Source organism: Mobula birostris, chromosome 1 (genome assembly GCF_030028105.1).
Source record: "Mobula birostris isolate sMobBir1 chromosome 1, sMobBir1.hap1, whole genome shotgun sequence".
NCBI lineage: Eukaryota > Metazoa > Chordata > Chondrichthyes > Myliobatiformes > Myliobatidae > Mobula > Mobula birostris.
In genome coordinates this window covers 149,471,485-149,489,731 of record NC_092370.1, presented here as the reverse complement: position 1 = coordinate 149,489,731, position 18,247 = coordinate 149,471,485, and the positions used below count along the sequence as shown (strand labels likewise).

General features: G+C 43.6%; 1 protein-coding gene across 4 annotated transcripts in view; it reads right to left on the bottom strand.

Moving 5' to 3' along the window:
- psen1 (presenilin 1) overlaps positions 1–18,247 on the bottom strand; it is a 138,746-nt gene that overhangs the window by 5,469 nt on the left and 115,030 nt on the right. For all 4 annotated transcript variants that reach the window (XM_072263707.1, XM_072263716.1, XM_072263734.1 and 1 more), the window contains 2 exons: positions 4,565–4,663; positions 4,397–4,483 (listed from right to left, as the gene is read on the bottom strand). In XM_072263707.1, the coding sequence (XP_072119808.1) occupies positions 4,397–4,483; positions 4,565–4,663 (186 nt within the window). The remainder of the gene's footprint in view (positions 1–4,396; positions 4,484–4,564; positions 4,664–18,247) is intronic.

Sequence of the window (18,247 nt, the reverse complement as noted above, 5' to 3'; positions counted from 1 at the left end):
GTTTGGAAAAAGATCCAGGAAGTGTGACTAAACAGCTGGCTCTTCAAAGAAGCTAGCAAAAACATGACCTTCTCTGTTGTACAATCGAATGATTACATTCTTCACTCTCATGGAACACGAGCACAGAAACAGGCGCTTTTGGCCCATCTAGTGCCTGCCCAGTGTCATCAACCCACACCTCAACCGCACATAGCCCTTCATACCCTTCTCATTCATGCACTATCTAAATTTCTCTAAAATGTTGAAATCAAACCCACATTCACCATTACCTTCTGCAGCTCATTCCACATTCTCACCACCCCCTGAGTGTAACACAAAATACTCTGCAGATGCTGGGGTCAAAGCAACACTCACAACACGCTGGAGGAACTCAGCAGGCCGGGCAGCATCTGTGGAAACGATCAATCAACGTTTCCGGCCGGAATCCTTCGTCAGGACTGAAAAGGGAAGGGGCAGAGGCCCTTTAAAGAAGGTGGGGGGGTGGGTGAGAAGGACAATGCTGCTAGGAAAGGTGAAGAAGGAATAGGGGAAAGCACAATGGGTAGTAGAAGGAGGCGGAACCATGAGGGAGGTGATAGGCAGCTGGGGGAGGGGGCAGAGTGAAACTGGGATAGGGGAAGGGAAGGGGAGGGAATTACTGGAAGTTGGAGAATTCAATGTTCATACCCAGGGGCTGGAGACTACCCAGACGGTATATGAAGTGTTGCTCCTCCAACCTGAGTTTGGCCTCATCACAGCAGTAGAGGAGGCCATGTATGGACATATCCGAATGGGAATGTGAAGCAGAGTTGAAGTGGGTGGCAACCGGGAGATCTTGTCTGTTGTGGCGGACGGAGCGGAGGTGCTCAACGAAGCGGTCCCCCAATCTGCGTCGGGTCTCACTGATGTAGAGGAGGCTGCACCGGGAACACTGGATGCAATAGATGACCCCAACAGACTCACAAGTGAAGTTAAATGCAAACAACAGGAATTCTGCAGATGCTGGAAATTCAAGCAACACACATCAAAGTTGCTGGTGAACGCAGCAGGCCAGGCAGCATCTGTAGGAAGAGGTGCAGTCAACGTTTCAGGCCGAGACCCTTCGTCAGGTCTCGGCCTGAAACGTCGACTGCACCTCCTCCTACAGATGCTGCCTGGCCTGCTGCGTTCACCAGCAACTTTGATGTGTGTCACAAGTGAAGTGTTGCCTCACCTGGAAGGACTGTTTGGGGCCCTGAATGGTGGCAAGAGAGGAGGTGTAGGGACAGGTGTAGCACTTACGCTTACAGGGATAAGTGCCGGGTGAGAGATCCATGGGGAGGGACGTGTGGACCAGGGAGTCGGGGAGGGAATGATCCCTGCAGAAAGTGGAGAGGGGTGGAGAGGGAAAGATGTGCTTAGTGGTGGGGTCCTGTTGAAGGTGGCGGAAGTTGCGGAGGATAATGTGCTGGATCCGGAGGCTGGTGGGGTGGTAGGTGAAGGACAAGGGGAACTCTGTCCCTGTTGTGGTGACGGGAGGATGGGGTGAGGGCCGAAGTGCAGGAAATGGAGGAGAAGCGGGTGAGGGCATCATTGATGACAGCAGAAGGGAAACCACGATCCTTAAAGAAAGAGGACATTTGAGATGTCCTGGAACGGAAAGCCTCATCCTGGGAGCAGATGCGGCGGAGACAGAGGAACTGGGAATAGGGAATAGCATTTTTGCATGTGGCAGGGTGAGAAGAGGTATAGTCGAGGTAGTTATGAGAGTCAGTAGGCTTATAGAAGATGTCAGTGGACAGTCTGTCTCCAGAGATGGAGACCGAGAGATCGAGAAAGGAGAGAGAAATGTCCAAGATAGACCAAGTGAATTTGAGGGCTGGGTGGAAGTTAGAAGCAAAGTCGATATGGGCACTCGCATGGGCCCCAGCTATGCCTGCCTCTACATTGGTTATGTGGAACAGTCTATGCTCCAAACCTATATTGGTACTGCTCCCCAACTTTTCCTTCGCTACATTGACGACTACATTGGTGCTGCTTCCTGCACCCATGCTGAGCTCATCAATTTCATTGACTTTGCTTCTAACTTCCACCCAGCCCTCAAATTCACTTGTCTATCTCAGACACTTCTCTGCTCTTTCTCGATCTCTCAGTCTCCATCTCTGGAGACAGACTGTCCACTGACATCTTCTATAAGCCCACTGACTCTCATAACTACCTCGACCATATCTCTTCCCACCCTGCCACATGCAAATATGCTATTCTCTATTCCCAGTTCTTCCGTCTCCACTGCATCTGCTCCCAGGATGAGGCTTTTCGTTCCAGGACATCTCAAATGTCCTCTTTCTTTAAGGATCGTGGTTTCCCTTCTGCCGTCATCGATGATGCCCTCACCCTCCATTTCCTGCACTTCGGCCCTCACCCCATCCTCCTTTCCGCAGCGTTCGTTCTCTCTGCAACTCCCTGGACCACATGTCCATCCCCACGGATCTCCCACCCGGCACTTATCCCTGTAAGCGCAAGTGCTACACCTGTCCCTACACCTCCTCTCTTACAACCATTCAGGACCCCAAACAGTCCTTCCAGGTGGGGCAACACTTCACTTGTGAGTCTGTTGGGGTCATCTGTTGTATCCAGTGCTCCTGGTGCAGCCTCCTCTACATCAGTGAAACCCAACGCAGATTGGGGGACTGCTTCGTCAAGCACCTCCGCTCTGTCCGCCTCAGCAGACAGGATCTCCCGGTTGCCACCCACTCCAACTCTGCTTCACATTCCCATTCAAATATGTCCATACATGGCCTCCTCTACTGCCATGATGAGGCTAAACTCAGGTTGGAGGAGCAATACCTCATATACCGTCTGGGTAGTCTCCAGCTCCTGGGTATGAACACTGAATTCTCCAACTTCCAGTAATTCCCTTCCCCTATCCCAGTTTCACTCTGCCCCCTCCCCCAGCTGCCTATCACTTCCCTCATGGTTCCGCCTCCTTCTACTACCCATTGTGCTTCCCCTTATTCCTTCTTCACCTTTCCTGCCTGTCCCGCTCCCCGCTTCCCCTCCCCCACCCCTTTATCTTTCCCCTTACTGGTTTTTCACCTGGAACCTTCCAGCCTTCTCCTTCCCACCCTCCCCCACCTTCTTTATAGGGTCTCTGCCCCTTCCCTCTTCAGTCCCGACGAAGGGTTCCAGCCCGAAATGTTGACTGATCATTTCCACGGATGCTGCCTGACCTGCTGAGTTCCTCCAGTGTGTTGTGAGTGACAGTATAAGTTTCCCCTCAGGTTCTCCTTAAATATTTCATCCTTTACCCTTAACCCATGACCTCTAGTTCTAATCTCACCCAACTTCAGTGGATAAAGCCCATTTGCATTTATCTCATCTATACTCATAATTTTGTAGATGTCTATCAAATCTGCTCTTATTCTCCTATGCAGCAGTGAGTAAAGTCCTAATCAATTCAACCTTTCCATATAACTCAAGTCCTGGCAACATCCTTGTAAGTTTTCTCTGTGTTCTTTCAATCTGATTGCCATCTTTCCTGTAGGTTGATGATCCGAACTGCACACAATACTCCAAATTAGGCCTCACCGATATATTATACAACTTCAATACAACTTTTCAACTCCTGTACGCAATACTTTGATTTATGAAGGTCAATGTGTCAGAACCGCTCTTTAGGATCCTATCTAGCTTTGATGCCACTTTCAGGGAATTATGGATCTGTATTCCCAGATCTCTCTATTCTATGGCCCTCCTCAATGATATTGTGTACATCCTACCCTGCTTTGTCCTCCCAAAGTGCAACACATCACACTTGCAGTATCTGCATTAAATTCCATCTGCCATATTTCAGACCATCCTTCCAGCCAGTGCAGATCCTGCTGCAGGCTTTGATAGCTTTCCTCACTGTCCACAATGCCCACAGTCTTGGGGTCATCTGCAAATTTGCAGATCCAGTTTACATTATCATCTAGATTGCTGGTATAGATGACAAACAATGGATGTAGCACTGGTCCTGTGACAGTTAATGGTGCTCCCCTCAATAAGGGGAGGCAGTGACTTCAAGAGGTTCTGTTGAAGTGGGTGCATTTTGCAGAAAGAACAACACTATAGTCACCGTGCACTAGAGTGCAGAGAATGAACATTTTGGGTGATGGATGGAGTGCCAATCAAAATGGGCTGCTGTATCCTGGATGGTGTCTGGCTTCTTGAGATTTCTTAGAGCAGTACAGGCTAGTGAAGATTATTCCATCACAATCCTGACTTGTGCCTAATGGAAGATGAAAGGCCTTGGGGCATCAGGTTGGTCACACACTGCACCTTAACCCATCTAGCAGTCACAGTATTTACATGGGGAGTCCAGTTGAGTGCTTTATATACTTTTACTCCACTTTAATTCAATGTTCTGTATAAAGTTTAACATATAAACTATACTCACTGCGAGCTTCAGAACCAGAATCATTAGATGGGTCTATCTTGGCCTCTGGATCAACATCTGCCATGTTAACCAGCCATACCATCGTTGCTACAAGAGACCAAATAGGAGAGTTAAACAGGTGTACTGAGACTTTCAGCTAAGGAACCAAACATAAAGAACTCTACTTACAGGAATAGATCAGAGCTGGAAATATTGGCTCATTTCTTTCTTGGGCAGTTTCCACGAGAATGCGCAATGGGCCTTTTGGGCACAGAACTGCCACCAGATCTGAAAATCATACACAGCACTCATTATAAACTTTGCATCATCAGTACTTACAGAAGTAGAGTTAACAGGAAATGGCAAAATGAATTACAAGTTTTACACTCAAACCACAGTTGACAATCGACCATGTAAGTAATACTGAAGTAAAAGGAAAATGCAGCAATTTCACCATCAGGGGCTTTAATCCTGATTGACAAGGGGTTCCAACTCAAGATAACCAAGTCAGTAAGAAGACAGGGGCACGTGCGGCAACCAAAGAGTGTGAGCCTAGCAATTAGGATAGCATGCTTATAGTAAAAGGGCAGATAGATACAATTTAAACAGTGGTCCTATTTCAATGCACAGAGCTTACAGGTAAACTGGGCATCGATTGCCTCTATTGAATAGGATATTGTGTCCATAACTGAAACAAAGCTAAGAGAAGGGCAAGACTGGCAGCTCAATATTCCTTTAGCTGTGACGGAGGAACAGATAAAAGTGGATGAGGTGTTGCTTTTTTTGATAAGGGAGGACATATAAGCAGTGTTTAGAGAAGATATTCTAGAAGGATCATGTAACAAGGCCATTAGGGTAGAACTTAGAAATACAGAGGAGATGGTAATCTTGGTAATGCTATACTGGGGCTGCCCCCAAATAGTCTGTGGGAACTTCAGGTGCAGATGCGCCAAGAAATTGAGAGGAAGGATGCGGATGCTTTAGAGAGCAGAATTACTAAGATGCTGCCTGAACTAGAGGGAAGATAAACTTGAGCAAGCTAGGGCTTTTCTTTGGAGCAAAGGAGAATGAGAAGTGACGAGACAAAGGTGTAAAAGATGGTAAGAGGCATATATAGAGTGGACAGCCAGAGACTTTTTCCCCAGGACTGAAATGGCTAATACAAAGGGCATAATTTTAAGATAAGTTGTTGGAAAATATAATTGTCAGAGTCAAATTCTTTACGCAGAGAGTGGTGAGTGCGTGGAACACCCTGCCAAGACCGGTGGTAGAGGTTAAGGGCATTTAAGAAACTCTTAAGCAATGTTCTCTCTAAGGCGTGCACATATGCACATACACACATCTTTTGCTACTAACACACAAAGGAATTTAAACTGTGCACAAAATTCTTTGTCGAATTTGCAAATGGTGAGATATTTGGAAACTTAAATTTTTAAAGTGTCATTTAGCAAGCAACTCACATATGAACGGTGTGCAAAAAGCTCTTAAGTTCTTATTGACAGTGTTTTGCTAACACTTGAAATGAATACCCCTATTTCTTCAGCGATTTGAACGGGGCACGACTGCACAAAGCGTAGAGGTCAGCCAGTGAGAACAGCAAGAAGAGCTTAGAAAGAAGACAGATTTATACAGCAGGCATCAGAGTAGAGGGAGACAGAGTAGAAAGGCTTTGGCTCAACGGGGCTTCAGCAATAAAGGGTTGAGGCGAGGTAGGTTATCTGTGTAGAATACAGTCAGAAAGTACGTGTGTGAGGCTGGTTTTCTGTGCTCAGCGTCAGATGTGGGAGGTCCTGGAGACTCTCAGCCTCCTGGACGGCCACATCTGCACCAGGTGCATCGAGCTGCAGCTTCTTAGGGAACTTGTTAGAGAACTGGAGATGCAGCTCGATGACCTTAGTCTGGTCAGGGAGAGTGAGGAGGTGATAGAGAGGAGCTATAGGCAGGTGGTCACTCTGGGGCCTGGGGAGACAGTTAAGTGGGTTAACAGTCAGGAGAAGGAAGGGCAAGAGGCAGATGCTAGAGAGTACCCCAGTGGCTGTCTCCCTTAACAAGAAGTACTCCTGTTTTGAGTACTGTTGGTGGGGGGGGGGGGGGGGGTGGAGAATGATCTACCCGGGGGAAGCAACAGTGGTCGCACCTCTGGCACAGAGTCTGGCCCTGTGGTTCAGAAGGGTAGGGAAAGGAAGAGGATCGCAGCAGTGATAGGGGACTCTATAGTTCAGTGGGACAGACAGGCGATTCTGTGGACGCAGGAAAGAAACACGGATGGTAGTTTGCCTTCCAGGTGCCAGGGTCCGAGATGTTTCTGATCGCGTCCACAGTATCTTGAAGTGGGAAGGAGAACAGCCAAAGGTCGTGGTACATATTGGTACCAACGACATAGGTAGGAAAAGGGAGGAGGTCTGAAAGCAGACTACAGGGAGTTAGGAAGAAAGTTGAGAAGCAGGACCACAAAGGTAGTCATCTCGGGATCACTGCCTGTGCCACGTGACGATGAGTATAGGAATTGAATGAGATGGAGGATAAATGTGTGGCTGAGGGATTGGAGCAGGGGGCAGGTGTGACTTGTTCAAAAAGGATGGGTTGCACTTGAATCCCGGGGGGGCCAACATCCTGATGGGGAGGTTTGCTAAGGCTACTGGGGAGAGTTTAAACTAGAATTGCTGGGGGGGTGGGAACCGAACTGAAGTGACGGAGAAAAGGGAGGTTGGCTCACAAATAGAGAAAGCTGGGAGACAGTGCGAAAGGGAGGATAGGCACGTGATAGAGAAGAGATGAGCTCAGACCGATGGTTTGAGATGTGTCTATTTTAATGCGAGGAGTATTATGAATAAAGCGCATGAGCTTAGAGCATGGATCAGCACTTAGAGCTATGATGTTGTAGCCATTACAGAGACCTGGATGGTGCAGGGGCAGGAATAGCTAGATCAAGTGCCACACTTTAGATGTTTCAGAAAGGAAGGGAGGGAGGCAAAAGAGGTCGGGATATGGCACTGTTGATCAGAGAGCACGTCACGGCTGCAGAAAAGGAGGAAGTCATGGAGGGGTTGTCTACGGAGTCTCTGTGGGTAGAAGTTCGGAATAGGAAGGGGTCAATACTGAGTGTTTTATTATAGACCACCTAATAGTAACAGGGACATCGAGGAGCAGATAGGGAGATAGATTCTGCAAAGGTACAATAATAACAGGGTTGCTGTGGTAGGAGATTTTAATTTCCCAAATATTGATTGGCATCTCCCTAGAATGAGGGGATTAGATGAGGTGGAGTTTCTTAGGTGTATTCAAGAAGGTTTCTTGACACAATATGTAGATAAACCTCCAAGAGGGGAGGCTGTACTTGATAAGGTATTGGGAAATGAACCTAGTCAGGTGTCGGGTCTCTTAGTGGGAGAGCATTTTGGAGATAGTGATCACAATTCTATCTCATTGGAGAGGGATAGAAATGGACAAGTTAGGGAAATGTTTAATTGAAATAAGGGGAAATATGAGGCTATCTGGCAGGAACTATGAAGCATAAATTGGAAACAGATGTTCTTAGGGAAATGTACAGAAGAAATGTGGCAAATATTCAGGGGATATTTGCGTGGGGTTCTGCACAGGTACGTTCCAATGAGACAGGGAAAGGATGGTAGGGTACAGGAACTGTGGTGTACAAAGGCTGTTGTAAGTCTCATCAAGAAGAAAAGAAGTGCTTACGAAAGGTTCAAAAAAACTAGGTAATAACTAGGCAATGGGGTGACCCATTGGGGCACCCTTTGAGAGAAGGGTAGTGCAGTCTGATGTGACCAGAATGAACATTCAAATTTTCCTGAATGCTATTGCTATGTCTTTGATTTAGAAATTAAAGAAGAAAAACAGCTTATTAAAGAAGAAAGATGCATAACAAGACAAATATGTGACCAGAATGAACATTAAATATCCCATGACGTAAATTTGAAGGAATCGGGCTTGCTGGGTCGGGTCTGGAATTAAATGTCCAATGTAATGATAGATTTGGCCTTGAATAATCACAGAAGGATTCCATCGATTCCTAGTTGGAATGACTTCTTTGGCACCAAAGGATGTCATTTGGAAGAGGCAATTGTATTGTCTGATGTTCTTCCTGAACTCGTTTGCAGTAAGTTCATCACTGCTGTACAAATTGAGGAGATCATTAGGTAGAGGCTGCAAATTGCCTATCCTGACCTTTCCCTTCATACAGCAGAAATGTACGGTTTCTCCAGTGAACAGGAAGGCACGACAGTGAGGGCATACTCTGGTCATCGAACCAACATCAGCAGAAATGTGACGGCATGCGAGTTGTGCACTTTGCCTTACTCTTTCTGTCGAGGTATTGTCGAAAGCGGCCATGGCCGTCTTCAGCAACCCTCGCAATAATTACTGTGCCACATATTCTCGAGTTGATCTTTCCTTCTCTCCTCCGTCTCTACCTCTCTCCTCCTTCTCTGCCTGTTTTTGTCATTCTGAAGAAGCGCAGCCCTTTCATCCTTCGTCTCTTCATCTCTTCTACCATTTGTTCTTTCTCTCTGATCCTGGAGTCGTGTGGCCCTGGCCTGATCGGATTCTTGTTCTCTCCTTCGTCTGTGCCTATTGTTGTCATTTTGGAGACGTGCATGCCTGTCCTCCTATGTCTCACCTTCTCTCATCTTTTTTGTCCTGACTCTTTGATCCTGGAGTCGTGCAGCCCTGGCCTCATCCGATTGTTGTTCTCTCCCTCTCCTTGCCGCTTCCTGACGACGTTCGGCGTCATCTCTTGACCATAATGTCCCCCTTCTCTTTCCACACGGCATAATTAGGCTATCCATATATTTTTACCCTAATGCCTGATAGAAGTTAAGAAGCAGTAACACCAAAATGTCCAAGCTGCTGAGTTTGGCCGTGCGCATGCATCGGGCTGTGGCGTCGCGGTCTCCACGGAAGGTGGAAGCAGGTCTGTGAGCACCATGAGACGCCGCTGAGGCTGGCCGTGCGCATGCGTTGGGTTGTAGCGTCCCGATTTCCATGATGGCTAATCAGGTCTCAGGTGAAAGGCAGCCTGTTGATTTTTGGTGAGTGTGCAATTTGATACAAATATATAACCCTGAACTTTGCCTGCATTCTGTAAGTTAGAGTATTTTAATTCGACTTAGCCAAAAAAAGTGCCGCTGTAATGCAGCGTTTGCGCTAATTGGCGGTCACAGAGCATGAGAGTTTTAGTAGTAAATAGATAGAGATCAAGAAGATTATAAGGCTAGCAGGAAGGAGTTTAAGAATAAAATTAGGAGAGCCAGAAGGGACAATAAGAAGGCCCTGGTGGACAGGAAAACCCCAAGGCATTCTACAAGTATGTGAAGAGCAAGAGGATAAGACCTGAGAGAATAGGACTAATCAAGTGTGACAGTGGAAAAGTGTGCATGGGACCCGAGGAGAAAGCAGAGGTACTTAATGAATACTTCGCTTCAGTATTCACTACGGAAAAGGATCTTGGCGATTGTAGGGATGACTTGCAGTGGACTGAAAAGCTTGAGCAGGTAGATATTAAGGAAGAGGATGTGCTGGAGCTTTTGGAAAGTATCAAGTTGGATAAGTCACCGGGACCAGACAGGATGTACCCCAAGCTACTGTGGGAAGCGAGGGAAGAGATTACTGAGCCTCTGGCAATGATCTTTGCATCAATGAGGGCGGGAAAGGTTCCGAAGGACTGGAGGGTTGCAGATGATGTTCCCTTATTCAAGAAAGGGAGTAGAGATAGCCCAGGAAATTATAGGCCAGTGAGTCTTACTTCAGTGGTTGGTAAGTTAATGGAGAAGATCCTGAGAGGCAGGATTTATGAACATTTGGAGAGGCATAATATGATTAGGAATAGTCAGCACGGCTTTGTCAAAGGCGAGTCGTGCCTTACCAGCCTGATTGAATTTTTTGAGGATGCGACTAAACACATTGATGAAGGTAGAGCCGTAGATGTAGTGTATATGGATTTCAGCAAGGCATTTGACAAGGTACACCATGCAAGGCTTATTGAGAAAGTAAGGAGGCATGAGATCCAAGGGGACATTGCCTTGTGGATCAAGAACTGGCTTGCCCACAGAAGGCAAAGAGTAGTTGTAGATGGGTCATTTTCTGCATGGAGCTCAGTGACCAGTGGCGTGCCTCAGAAATCTGTTCTGAGACCCTTACCCTTTGTGATTTTTATAAATGACCTGGATGAGGCAGTGGAGGGATGAGTTAGTAAGTTTGCTGATGACACAAAGGCTGGAGGTGTTGCGGATAGTGTAGAGGGGTGTCAGAGGTTACAGTGGGACATTGATAGGATGCAAAACTGGGATGAGAAGTGGCAGATGGAGTTCAACCCAGGTAAGTGTGAAGTGGTTCATTTTGGTAGGTCAAATATGATGGCATAATATACTACTAATGGTAAGACTCTTGGCAGTGTGGAGGTTCAGAGGGATCTTGTGGTCCTAGTCCATAGGACACTCAAAGCTGCTGCACAGGTTGACTCTGTGGTTAAGAAGGCATACAGTGCATTGGACTTCATCAATCGTGGGATTGAGTTTAAGAGCCGAGAGGTAATGTTGCAGCTCTATCGGATCCTGGTCAGACCCCACTTGGAGTACTGTGCTCAATTCTGGTCACCTCACTACAGGAAGGATGTGGAAACCAACGAAAGGGTGCAGAGGAGATTTACAAAGATGTTGCCTGGATTGGGGAGCATGCCTTATGAGAATAGGTTGAGTGAATGCCGCCTTTTCTCCTTGGAGTGATAGAGGATGACAGGTGACCTGATAGAGGTGTACAAGATAATGAGAGGCATTGACCGTGTGGATAGTCAGAGGCTTTTTCCCAGGGCTGAAATGGCTAGCACGAGAGGGCATAGCCTTAAGGTGCTTCTAAGAGGAGATGTCAGGGGTAAGTTTTTTTATGCAGAGAGTGCGTGGAATGGACTGCTGGCGGCAGTAGTGGTGGCGGAAATGATAGGGTCTTTTAAGAGACTCCAGGATAGATACATGGAGCTTAGAAAAATAGAGGACTATGAGTAAGCCTAGGTATTTCTAAGGTCAGGACATGTTTGGCACAGCTTTGTGGGGCAAAGGGCCTGTATTGTGCTGTAGGCTTTCTATATTTCCATATATAAAATTCAGTGCACACATATTGTCACTGGGCAAAAAATTGCACAGCACAAGATTTTTGCACACACTGGTCGTTACAGATTAGAGAGAACATTGCTCTTAAGGTAAGCACATGGATGATAGGAAAAATGAAGGGCTATGTAGGAGGGAAGGGTTAGATTAATTTTACAGTAGTTTAAGAGGTCAGTACAACATCGTGGGCCTAAGGTCCTGTACTAGGCTGTGGTGTTCTATGTCCTAAATTGCACGTATGTGAGAAGAGGAGGGTAGTGCTACTTGGGGATTTCAATTTTCCTGGTATTGACTGGGCCACCCAAAGTGTAAAGGACCTAGATGGAACAGAATTTGTATGGTGTATCCAAAACGGTCTCCTCCTTGTAGAGGAACCTACTTAAAACGAGCAATACTGAACCTCCTGTTAGGGAAAGAAGCTGGCCAAGTAACTGAAATGGCAGATGGAAAGCATTTTGGGGTCCAGTGATCATAATTCTGTTAGCTTTAATATAGTTTTGGAAAAAGAACAGCTCTGCAGGTTAAGGTCCTGAACTTGAGCCAGGCCAATTTTGAGAGAATTAGGAAGGATCTAGCTGAGGTCTGAGGTCAATTTTTATAGATGCACCATAGAAAGCATTCTTCTAGGGTGCATCACAACCTGGTATGGAAGTTGTCCTGTCCGATAGGAGTTGGGGGTCATCAAGGGAATGGCGGCGTAAGTAAAAGGTCTCTCGGCCAAAAAGAAGGTAAACTGCCCGAAAATCGAACTTAGATGAATACTTAATATTGTATAAATATATTAATAAAAGGGGCAAGGATGATGTCTAAGAACGAGATTAAAAAGTCCGCTCAGAAGGCTGATAAACATAAAGAGACGCAGCAAGGCGACGGGCCTAGCTCCCCCAAGGCAAGCCAGGACCGAAATAATGAGCAGGAATCAGTGACTCTGTCTTTGATTCTCGAAGAGATTCGCAAGTTCAGACAAGATAACAACAAACAGCTGGAGGATATTAAAGGAGAAATAGTAAAAACTAACTCGAGGATAGATGAAGCCGAAGCGAGGATTGTTGGAATTGAAGAGAAGCTACAAAACGCCGAGGAAGTAATAGCAGAAATGCTAAAGCTACAAGAGCAGCTCCAGTGGAAACTAATAGATCAAGAAGGCCACTCAAGAAGGGAAAATGTGAGGATTTACGGAGTTCCCGAAGGAACTGAAGGTAAACCCGGATTGATGATTCCCTTCGTGGAGAAGCTGCTTAGAGAGAACCTTGATATACCAGCCGCAAAAGACCTACAGATAGAAAGGGCTCACTGCGCGTTGGCACCACAGCCTCCGGCAGGCGCCCAGCCCAGATCGATTCTGGTCAGATTTCTCAGTTACAGAACGAAGGAAGAGGTGCTTAAACGGGTATGGCAAAAGAAAGGTTTCATGTGGAGCAACTGTAAAATCAGTTTAGACCACGATTACACACCAGGGATTCTTGCCAGACGGAAGGAATATGCGGAAACACGGGGGGTCCTGAAGGAAAACAACATCAGATTTCAGACCCTGTATCCAGCTCGGCTGAAAGTCTTTTACGACGAAGGGACAAAAACTTACGCTACGGTGGAGGAGGCAACGTTGGACCTGGCGGACCGGGGACTACCTATTAAAGTTATCACCCAACCGGAGTCGCTACTGGAGAGGATTCAGCAGAAGTCGTGGCAGTCAGTGGGGCGAGGACGCTCCACACGAACCAGAGTGTCAAACTACAAGGAAAAGCTGCAAACATTCAGATGCAAATGTACAGAGAATACAGATTAAATAAGAGAAATGACTGAAAAGAGCAATTCGGACTCAAAGGTAAAATGAAAGCTGGTATCTGAAAATAAACTAGACGGAATAACTTGAATGATAGCAATATGGTCGAGACATAAATAGGAGAAAATTCTCTATGATTATTCAAACTGCGGAGGGCCCTCTAACACAGGGTGAAGATAGAGGTTATCCCTCTGAACTGAGGCGGGTCGGTGCTCACGCCTCCCTGTGGGAAGTCTGGAAAAATTTTCAAATGTTATACGTTCAAAAATGTCTAGGGTGTGGTTATATATTTTGGTTTACTGTGGAGAAGGGATTGCTTACTGTTTGGTTAGAAAAGGAGAGTGTTTTTTTTCTACTAGAGAAAAATGCAAATTGAATTGGTAAAAATAATTTCCTATAATGTTAATGGAGTTTTGAATCCAATTAAAGGAAATAAGATTATGTCTAAATTGAAAAAAGAAAGGGCACAAATAGCTTTCCTCCAGGAAACACATATGAGCCAATCTGAACATGGAAAATTAAAAAGAATGGGCTTTAAGCATGTATTTTATTCATCATATAAATTGAGCCACAAAAGAGGGGTAGCTACTTTAATATCAAGTACTCTTAGTTATGAACATATTTCAGAGACTAAAGACAAAGATGGAAGATTTGTAAAAATTACAGGAAGAACAGAAGGTACAGAAATAACACTGCTGAATGTTTATGCTCCTCCAGGTAGTGAATGGTCATTTTATAGACACATTTTTGACCTAATGGTCAGTTCTCAAGGGGTAGTAATTTGTGGAGGGGACTTTAATATTAGATTAAATCCTATATTAGATTCTTCAAGAATAGTTACTCAGAATAAACCTCTGACGCGGAAAATGAATTTATTGATGGAGGAGTTGGGAATTATAGATGTGTGGAGGGAATTACACCCCACTAGTAAAGATTATACACATTACTCTTTCCCTCATTCAGCCTATTCAAGGATAGACTATTTCTTTATCTTTAATACAGATAGACTCAGGATAAAAAACTGTAATATTGCAACAATTGATCTGTCAGATCATAGCCCAGTCTCTATGTTTCTAATCCTGGAAAGGAAAATGAGGAAAACCCTATGGAGGTTAAACTCACATATACTCAATAACCCGAAAGTAATGGAGAGATTAAGGGGAGAAATCAAAGAATACCTAGACCTTAATGACACGGGAGAAACATCACCAGTGATCTTATGGGACACATTGAAAGCTGTACTGAGAGGGAAAATTATTTCCATTACCACTCACATGAAAAAAATCAATACACAAAAATTAGCAGACCTTCAAGGAAAATTAAAACAACTTCAAGTTGTAGATAGCAACAAAAGTAATTCAAATTTAAAACAGGAAATTAGGAAATTGCAAAGTGAAATTGACGATATTTATACGTTGGAAACTCAAAGAAATTTTCTTTACCTGAGACAAAAGAATTATGAAGTAGGAGGTAAATCAGCTAGTTTACTAGCATATAAGTTACGAAAACAACAAGCAGACAATACAATTCATAAAATAAAGAATCCAAAGACAAAGCTTGTGGAGAGTACAATAGGAAAAATTCAAGAAACATATTATCGAGAGCTGTACTCCCAACCCCGGGCCTCCAATGAACCCTATATAGACAGTGTATTGAATTCTTTAGATCTACCTAAACTTACAGATTTACAAAATGAAAGTCTATTAGAACCAGTAACTGCCAAAGAACTGAATGTGGCCATCTCTAGGTTAAAGGCTGGAAAGTCCCCGGGTTCAGATGGGTTTACCTCAGAGTGGTACAAATCCCTGAAGTCACAGTTAGCCCCATTACTACTTAACACCTTTAATTGGATCTTACAGAGAAGAGAAACTCCACCTTCCTGGAGAGAAGCGATTATTTCAGTTATTCCTAAAGAGGGTAAAGATAAACTAGAATGTGGCAATTATCGGCCAATTAGTGTTCTTAATTTAGATTACAAACTACTTATATCTATATTAGCGCACAGACTGGAAAAGCTCTTACCTGGCCTAATCCACTTAGACCAGACTGGATTTACTCAACAAAGACAGACACAGGACAACATAAGGAGAACTTTACACATATTAGAACAGGTTAATAAGAACGAGACAGAGACAATGGTAGTAGGATAAGACGCTGAGAAAGCTTTTGATTCGGTTAGCTGGGCATTCCTATACAGAGTGTTAGGAAGATTTGGCTTTCAAGATAAGTTTATTAAAGTAATCCAGACTCTATATGACAGCCCTACAGCTCGAATTAAGATAAATGGGGACCTCTCTGACTCCTTTATTTTAGAGTGAGAGAGGCACTAGACAGGGATGCCCAATTTCTCCTTTCCTTTTTGCGCTATATGTTGAACCACTTGCCCAACTAATGAGACAGAGCGAAATTGTAAGAGGTATCAAGGTGGCAGGGATTGAACAGAAAGTGGCGTTATTCGCAGATGATGTTTTAGTCTATCTGAGTGAACCAGAAAAATCATTTATAGGATTTACATTGTTGGATGACTTTGGGAAAATTTCAGGTTATAAAATAAATGTAAAGAAAACGCAGGTTATGTCCCTAAATTATACACCATCCAAAAAATTGCAGGATACATATGATCTTAAGCGGGAAGCTAAATCATTAAAATATTTAGGAATAACCCTGCCGAAGGATCTTTCAACGCTGTCACAGGTAAATTATGGGCCATTAATCTCAGAGATAAAAGCAGATATGCATAGATGGAACCTTATCCCCTTTTTAAGTTTAAATTCAAGGATAAATACTATAAAAATGAATATTCTTCCTCGGTTACTGTATCTTTTCTGTACTTTACCTGTGGAGGTGGATGATGATCAATTCAGGGAATGGGACAAGTGGATTTCTCACTTCATTTGGCAAGGAAAGAAACCTAGAATTCGATATAACACCTTACAATTAGGGAAGGAAGGAGGAGGTATGGTTCTTCCTTGCTTGAGAAATTATTTTTATGCCTCACAGATAACCCCTCTGTTATATTGGTGTAATAGGGAATATAAGGCTAGATGGAAGGAAATAGAATTTGGATTGGTTGACAGTTTTCCTCTACAGGCCTCAATAGCTGACAAAGGATTGATGGCCCAATTGGAAAAATTTAAAAACAGTTGGATAAATCTTACATTAAAAATATGGCAGAAGGTGGTTAATTCATGTGGAATTAATAACATGCTAAAACTCTTCAGATGGTGTGCATAGGATACCAAATTCCTTCCCAACAGAGGAGATAAAAGATTTGAATTATGGATAAAGAAAGGTCTTACAACCTACCTCTTATTTATACATAAAAGAGTATTACAAAGTTTCCAAATCCTGTAGGACAAACATGGCCTAGAACACAATGACTTTTTTAGGTACCTTCAAGTACGAAATTATGTTAACCAGAGTTGTAGATATACAGACCTATCAACAGTAGAATTAGAATTTTTCAAGATTCTTAATTCAGCTTGCGGATCAATACCTAGTAAATCAGTTTCTCGAGTATATAATGCACTCTCCCATGCTAAAAATGTAAACACATTGTATATTAAAGAGAAGTGGGAGAAAGAAGCGAGGTTGGTACTTTCAGAGGAGGCTTGGGGGAAAATATGCAGATTTCAGTGGTCTTCGACTAATTCTTTGATTTGGAGAGAACATTGTTGGGAAAATATTATAAGATACTTTAAGACCCCATATCAGGAAAAATATAAAGATACAAACGTGACGTGTTGGAGAAGGTGCGTCTCCAAGGAGGCAAATCATTTTCATATTTTCTGGGATTGTCCTAAATTAAGTTTATATTGGGAAGGTATTCATAGAACATTAGTTAAGGTATTTAGGACCCAGATACCTTTGAACTTTGAGACGCCCTATTTGGGGCATGTATTGTTTCTTGAACAGAAGGAAGACATAAAGTTGCTGCAGGCCCTTTTAGCGGCAAGTAAGAAATCAATCACTAGAAAGTGGCTAAATCCAATACCACCTACATTAGAAGATCAGCACGAAATTATCTTGGAAATATTTAAAATGGAAAAGTTGACTTACTCCCTGAGAATTCAAAAAGAAAAATTTTATCAAATCTGGAATAAATGGATTGAATATATAACCCCAATGCGAGCAGACTTTAGATGAATCTCCTAATGATTTGTACTGCTCTTCTCATCAACACAGTAATATTGCTAATGTAAGCACCCCTAGTCTAAATGTTTACTGTTTTTGTCTTTTTTTTTGTTTGGAAAATAGAGAATTAATACAAGTAAAGGAAAAGATTTGGGTAAGGGATAAAAAATGATAAAATTAAGTAAATAAGTACATAGGGATCAGATAATTATGTTTGGGGGCAGGAGCAAGCATGAACAAGTTAGGATATAAACACCTATAATGGTTGTTACATAGGCTTACACACAACATCTTGGACCAGAAGAAGTGATCCAGAAGAGATGCATGGAAACTATTACTAATCCACTATTATTACTACCTTCCTTAACAATTAACACCATTACTTAGCCTAATAGATTAGAATTTCTATTGTACATAATTATCTATTTAAGTGTCTAATTTCTTTTTATATCATCTCAATGTGTACTTAAGAATGTATAAATAATTATAGTTTTATACATATAAAAAATGGAAAAGGTCATACATGTGAAAAAAGTACATGATACTTGTGAATTCCTTATACAAATAAAAATAAAATTTAAAAAAAAAAATTAAAAAAAAGGAAGTTGTCCTGTCCAAGACCAGAAGAAGCTGCAGAAGATCGTGAACACAGCCCAGCACATCACACAAACCAATCTTCCGTCCTTGGACTCACTTTACACCCCACGCTGTCGGAGCAGTGCTGCCAGGATAATCAAGGACATGACCCACCCAGCCAACACACTTTTCATCCCTCTTCCCTTGGGGAGAAGGCTCATGAGCTTGAAGACTCGTACGATCAGATTTGGGAACAGCTTC